At 46.2% G+C, this 7,462-nt stretch overlaps 1 protein-coding gene across 1 annotated transcript; it reads right to left on the reverse strand.

The window, feature by feature from the left end:
* Window positions 1-331: 331 nt before the first annotated feature.
* otomp (otolith matrix protein) lies at window positions 332-5,446 on the reverse strand. The gene is made up of 10 exons (XM_029756804.1): window positions 5,252-5,446; window positions 4,924-5,060; window positions 4,601-4,703; window positions 4,438-4,516; window positions 2,739-2,845; window positions 2,409-2,583; window positions 1,359-1,426; window positions 1,016-1,200; window positions 707-866; window positions 332-424 (listed from the first exon to the last, which is right to left on the reverse strand). The coding sequence occupies exons 1-10, from the start codon at window positions 5,346-5,348 to the stop codon at window positions 414-416; spliced, it is 1,122 nt and encodes a 373-aa protein (XP_029612664.1). The 5' UTR covers window positions 5,349-5,446; the 3' UTR covers window positions 332-413.
* Between the last annotated feature and the right edge of the window lie 2,016 nt (window positions 5,447-7,462).

Here is a 7,462-nt window from a genome sequence, read left to right on the forward strand (position 1 = left end):
ACACACGCACACGCGCACACGCACACACACGCACACACACGCACGCGCACACGCACACAGTGATTGAGAGAGTTAATGACATTGAGATTTTTTATAGGAGTAAAAGTGACTACTGGAACTGTGTGGGAGCAAAGAAACACTCCGGATATCTACTATATCATCACACAGAGAGAGAGAGGGAGGGAGGATAGAGGGAGGGAGGGAGGGAGGGGAGGGAGGGAGGGAGGAGGGAGGAAGGGAGGGGAGGATGATGAAGGGAGGGGAGGGGAGGAGGGAGGAAGGGAGGGGAGGATGAGGAAGGGAGGGGAGGATGGAGGAAGGGAGGATAGGATAGGGAGGGAGGGAAAGAAAGAGGTGGAGAGATAGTGAGGGGAGAGATGGAGAGGATGCTGGTTGATTTCTTTCTAGAAGGATCAGCACAAACCTGTGGGAAGAAACACAAGACATGAGAGAATGAACCACACTTTCTCTCTTTCACTCTCTCCTCACTCTCTCTTCACTCTCTCCTCACTCTCTCCTCACTCTCTCTTCACTCTCTCCTCACTCTCTCTTCACTCTCTCCTCACTCTCTCCTCACTCTCTCTTCACTCTCTCCTCACTCTCTCTTCACTCTCTCTTCACTCTCTCCTCACTCTCTCTTCACTCTCTCTTCACTCTCTCCTCACTCTCTCTTCACTCTCTCCTCACTCTCTCTTCCCTCTCTTACTTTCACACTCGAAGGCCTGCAGGACAGTGGTGTATGTAGGACCCAACCAGGAAGTGTAACTACCCACAACCCTGAGCAGGTGGTGGGTGGAGTCAGAAAACAGGAGATCTGATTGGGTGTAGCCCACTGAGCTGAACATGGTGGTGTTCCCAAACACATTCTATAGAGAGAGAAGAGAAGGGGTGAGATGTCAAACATTTTAAATGCTCACATACATACGCAGGCACACACACACACACACACACACACACACACACACACACACACACACACACACACACACACACACACACACACACACACACACACCTGGAGGCGTTCCAGGTATTTCCAGACTCGACACTTGTCCTCTAGGCGTACCACCACAGCGTTAGCTGGCACCACAGCCAGGTGACATGTCTCATGGTCAAACAGCCCGGCCTCGCTGCCATCCGGGCACAGCAGCTTTAGGTCCTCCAGTTCCAGGTCCATGGCCCATGATTCCATATTGTTGCCTAGGGTAGAGTAGAATAATTGGTGAAGTGATGTGGAGGAGGTTGATCAGAAAAACTAATACTGACACCTAGTGTCTCGAGGGAGAAATGCTGAAGTTTGCTAAGAGAGGAGACATTCTGAATGTTGGTCTTTGGTTAGATTTAGATCAGACTCTCACCATCCATGTTGTCAAAAATGGTGGTGTGTTTGACAAATGCCACATCGCCCAAATTCTCAGCCACACACCTGGAAGAAAGACTCAAGTCAAACACAGCTAGTTAAATAAGACATTGTTTCTCAAACCAGTCCTCTGGGATCCACAGCAATTCTACCCCATTCAACTAATCAAGGGCTTGGTGATTCGTTGACTAGTTAAATTTGTAGACTGGTGTTGGAATATATCAAATATGTGGGATGGTTAGGGGTCCCCATGGATTGGTTTGAGAAATTTTCAAGTAGGGGAAACAGCTCTTCTCCTCCTCTCCCTCTCTCCTCTCCTCCCTACCTCAGTGCCCCAGCCTCTCCTGCTCTCCTCTCATCTCTCCTCCCTACCTCAGTGCCCCAGCCTCTCCTGCTCTCCTCTCATCTCTCCTCCCTACCTCAGTGCCCCAGCCTCTCCTCCTCTCCTCTCCCTCTCTCCTCCCTACCTCAGTGCCCCAGCCTCTCCTCCTCTCCTCTCCCTCTCTCCTCCCTACCTCAGTGCCCCAGCCTCTCCTCCTCTCCCTCTCTCCTCCCTACCTACCTCAGTGCCCCAGCCTCTCCCTCTAACCTCCCTCCCTACCTCAGTGCCCCAGCCTCTCCCTCTCTCCTCCCTACCTACCTCAGTGCCCCAGCCTCTCCCTCTAACCTCCCTCCCTACCTCAGTGCCCCAGCCTCTCCCTCTCTCCTCCCTACCTACTTCAGTGCCCCAGCCTCTCCTCCTCTCCCTCTCTACCTCAGTGCCCCAGCCTCTCCCTCTCTCCTCCCTACCTACCTCAGTGCCCCAGCCTCTCCCTCTCTCCTCCCTACCTACCTCAGTGCCCCAGCCTCTCCCTCTCTCCTCCCTACCTACCTCAGTGCCCCAGCCTCTCCCTCTCTCCTCCCTACCTACCTCAGTGCCCCAGCCTCGCCTCCTCTCCCTCTCTCCTCCCTACCTACCTCAGTGCCCCAGCCTCTCCTCCTCTCCTCTCCCTCTCTCCTCCCTACCTCAGTGCCCCAGCCTCTCCTCCTCTCCCTCTCTCCTCCCTACCTCAGTGCCCCAGCCTCTCCATAGTGTCTCTCTCGATGATTGTTAACACATATATGTCTCTCGTTGTCGTCTCCTATGCAGGCTTCACACAGGTTCTTAGGGTTGTTTCCTCTGGGGTCGTGTTCTCTGTCCTTTACTCCTGGTACACAGCTGTAGCCAAAGAAGTCCCCCACCGCTGGAGGGACACACAATAACACCAACAATACACACATAGAGTCAGGGCCACACACCACACACACACACACACACACACACACACACACACACACACAGAGTCAGGGTCAGACACACACACAGAGTCAGGGTCAGACACACACACACAGGTCTCACCTTTAGGAAAGTTGCATTGTTCATCGACACTGATCTGTGAGGTGTTGACCAGGAAGCCAATAGGAACAGTCCAGCCCACCGTGGTACGGATCCCTGGGTGACAGGAGCTACAATATCCAATCAATCAATCAATGAGTCAATCATTCAAATCGCAAAGTTGGTGTGGAAGAGGCAAGGTTTTTTTTCTCGGTCGATAAGGACACGCCACCTGGTACCAACAAATTGGATGGTAAATTGCTGAAGCTGGACTCCTCTTTGCCACATCTTCAAGTTAAGCCTAGAAGACAGTGTGTGTCCTCAGGCCTGGAGGAAGGAAAAGGTGATCCCGCTATCCAATAATAGCAAACCCCCCTTTAATGGTTCAAACAGCCGACCAATGAGCCTATTACCGGTGCATAGCAAACTTTTCGAAACAATCATGCTTGATCAAATACAATGGATTTTACAGAAAACTACCGTTCAAAAGTTTGGGGTCACTTAGAAATGTCCTTGTTTTGCAAGAATTTTATTTTTTTTGTCCATTAAAATAACATCAAATTGATCAGAAATACAGTGTAGACATTGTTAATGCTATAAATGACTATTGTAGCTGGAAACGACTGATTTTCAATGGAATATTTTTTCAAACATTTTAAATTTTATTTAACCTTTATTTAACTAGACAAGTCAGTTAAGAACAAATTCTTATTTACGCCAACGTCAACAGAAGAGGCGACTCTGGGATGCTGGCCTTAGGCAGAGTGGCAAAGAAAAAGATGTATCTCAGACTGGCCAATAAAAATAATTTACACTAGACAGAGGAACTCCACTTAGAAGGCCAGAGCTCTCTTCACAGTCCCCAGCTCCAGAACAGAGGCTGGGAAACAGTATTAAATAGAGCCATGACTACATGGAACTCTCTGCCACCCCAGGTAACTCAAGCTAGAAATAAGACCAGTTTAAAAAATAAGACACCTTACGGCATGACAGGGTCTGTGAAGAGACACAGAAATGTTCATATATTACATCTTGTATTATGTATTTTATTGCATATTGTATTATGTATGGCATATTGTATTATGTGTTGTATTAAGTGTTGTATTGTATATGGTATTAAGTATTATATTATGTATTTTTATATATTTTTTCCTTTATTTAACTAGGCAAGTCAGTTAAGAACAAATTCTTATTTTCAATGATGGCCTACCGGGGAACTGCCTTGTTCAGGGGCAGAACAACAGATTTATACCTTGTCAGCTCAGGGATTCGATCTTGCAACCTTTCGGTTACTAATCCAACGCTCTAACCACTAGGCTACCTGCCGCCCCGTATTGTATTATGTATTGTAGTATGCATTGCATTTTGTATTATGTATTGTATTATGTGTTGTATTAAGTGTTGTATTAAGTGTTGCATTAAGTATTGCATTATGTATTGTATTAAGTATTGTATTATGTATTTTATTATGTATTATGTGTTGTATTAAGTATTGTATTATGCATTGTATATTGTATTCTATATTATATATTGTATTATGTATTGTATATTGTATTGTTATGTATACTATGTATTTTATTTGTTGTGTTGCGTTTCCTGTTTGGACCCCAGGAAGAGCAGCCATTGCCTTGGCAGCAGCTAAATATGGATCCTAAAAAAAATTAAAAAATAAAATAAAAATCTAACAATCAATCAATCAATCAATTCGTCAATCTGTTCTCACCTGCGTTCATGCATCTCCAACAGGGACAGGTCACTGGAGGAGCGACGAGCCATAGCTACAACATAGTAGCTGATGCCATCTGAGAGAGCAGACAGGATAAGGTAAGACAGGTTCAAGTTTTACACACGGTTTCCTTCTCCCTCTCTCCCCCCTCCTCACTCACCCACTCCGTTGTAAGACTCTCCAGCAGCCAGTTCTAGTCCATAGCACCAGCCAGCTGTGTAGATGTCATCAGCAAACATGGCTGCTGCATCCGCTGTACCATTCTGAACAGACATAGGTCATATTACTGATTAAAGAAGCAATAAAAGAATTGTTGCACAATTCAACTACACTTTCTCTACAGGTTGTTTAAGGTTGCACAACTCTGGTAACTTTCCAGAAATCCTGGTTGGAGGGTTCCCGGATTTCCTGCTTATTCTCTTGTAATTCCATGGAATCTTCCAACCAGGATTTCTGCAGCCATAAGGCTGTTTTGCCACACACCTTGATCTTCTCCATACAGTCTGTGGGACTCTGTCCACGGACACACAGCAGCGTTCCTCTGATATTCCGAGCTGTAGCGCTCCCGGCCAGATCCAGACACTTCTGCTCCTCTGCCTCCGACACTACACACCAGGAGACTGGGAAAGACAAGGAATGTTGAACTGTTTTCAACTTTATTCCCACTGGAGAAAAACAGGTACACGCATTGCATCTACACATCTGTTGCAAATGCTACAGAAATTCTCAATAGCTCTCACATTATGATGAGGTTCATCGTAACCAAGGTGAAAACACAGAATACATCTGACCTAAAGACTCCCAGACTTACTTGAGGTTTTCTGAGTGGAGAACGAGATGAACGAGAAGAGGAGAAGAGTCACTGCCAGCCTTCTGTCCAGATGATCCATGTCGACTGACAAAATCATAGAAATCTTCTCTCTCTCAAACACACACTGTGAAGACGAAATCTCCTCTCACACACGAGACACACTCCAACTGAATGCTACAGTGGAGAAACCAGTAACCTGAGGTTTTATGGGGAAAAAATGCTTTCACATCGACCCCCTCTTATACCTTTGTCCTCAGGAACCCTCAAGCGGAGAGAGGGATGGGGGAAGGGGGGAGGGGGTCAGGTAAGAAGAAAACATCTCATTATTCTCCTCCATTCCAAAAATTCTAAGCCCTGGTGGATAATCTCCTGATAATTGAAAGAGAAACGTTAGACAGCTATCCCGTTAGCTTTAGAAAGTGAGAGGAGGGGAGAGAGAGATGGGAGGAGATGGGGGAAGAGATGGGGAGGGGAGAGGAAGGGAAAGAGAGAGAGGATAGAGAGATGTAGAGGAGGGGAGTTGACGGAGAGAGAGAGAGAGCGAGGAGGGAAAGAAGGTGAAGAGATGGAGGGAGGAAGGAAGAAGGAGAGGTAGAGGAAGGAATGGGAGTTGATGGAGAGGGTGGGGGGAAAGAGAGAGAGGAGGGAGAGGAAAGGGAGAGTAGTAGAGGAGGGGGATAGGGGAGGCAGGTTGGCTACTTGGCTTGGCGTACCCACTCCAGTACACCTGGCATAGCCCAGCAATCTCTCTAATTAAAAGAGTGATGCAGACAGAGTGTCTCTGTGTGGAAGTCTGGTGGGAGGCTTTGCCAGGGAGAGTGGATACTCCCTGGGTCCCGCTCCGCCTGGGCTGAGATTAAAGATGTAGCCTAGCCGCCATAACAGGCTGTGTATTGTTCAGGTGTACAGTAGCCAGTCAAGGAAAACGTATTGGCTATCTGATACCTCTACCCCTCTCTCTGGGTCTCAGCTCACAAGCAGGCAGGTACACATACACGCACAGACACACGTACATAATGTCTAGCTCTACCTTGATTTAAGAGATTTAAAATCTTGGAATAGGCAAAAAAAACTGGTAAAACCAGTGGAAACAACAGTACCATAAAATGATGTGTTTGATACCCAAACCACTTTATCTATTGCATCCAGGGGTGCAACTTTCACTGGGGACGGGGGGGACTTGTCCCCTCCAGTCTGAAATTGCATTTTTGTCCCCCCAAGTTTTATCATTGGAATGTGATACAAAACGAGGCAACAGTGTGCTTTAGGACCATGCGGACGCCTCAGAGCGGTCGGGTAGGCTGTTTGGGTTTATCTGAGTGTGTATCTGACTGAAAAAAAATGTCATTAAAAAAGGTTATTTCGATGATCAGAGGCCGTGTAGCTGAAGTAGTAGACTCCTCTCCCCGGTGTTGTGAAGGCACCTGAAGCACAGGGCAAGAAGAAAGGGAACAACCTTTTAAATTGTGGCCACAAGATCTTTTGGTTATAGCTAGTGGGGATGAGCTAAGATGAGGAAAATGTCAGTCAAAGCTGCAGTTGAGCTTAATGGAGGGAAGAAGCCCTAGTGCAATGGGTATATACAAGTAAAATAGCACAATTGATATGGATGCAGTCCATATTGATCAACAGTCTAATGTCAAAGCCTCTATAAATGGCCTAGTGGTTGAGGCCAGGGGTCGGTTTGATATTGGGCAGTACGTTTAGTAAAAGTAGGTTACCTGTATGTTGGCTGTAGGCATTGCCTATATTGGTGAAAACTTTGGTGTAGATCAGATCAGTTCTGAAACCAAAGGGTCCTACTGCACCTGAATCAGTCAAAGCCGCATAGAAGGCCACCTTCGGTCCGTCTGTGAACACGGGAGAGAAAGTATACTTATTTAGGACAATTCACTGAAAATACGCAGAAATTCCGATTTAGAAAATATCTTTACTTATTAAACCTACTTAGTTTCTAATGAGATGTTTTTTGAAAGTGAAGAGAAATTTTCTAATACCATAATTGAACAACATGGGAACAAGTGAAGTTCTCAAAATGTTTCTCCTCTCTTTACCTCCTTCTCCTTGCCCTTCATTTTCATTCTATCATACAACGAGGAACAATATACACTATTCCAATTTCTGGTGGCCAACAAAATACAGATTTTTAATTTCAACTAAAATCTGCATACAGCATCTTACTTTACATTTGTACTCAACGTATATTTCATT

This window comes from Salmo trutta, chromosome 6 (assembly GCF_901001165.1).
Source record: "Salmo trutta chromosome 6, fSalTru1.1, whole genome shotgun sequence".
NCBI lineage: Eukaryota > Metazoa > Chordata > Actinopteri > Salmoniformes > Salmonidae > Salmo > Salmo trutta.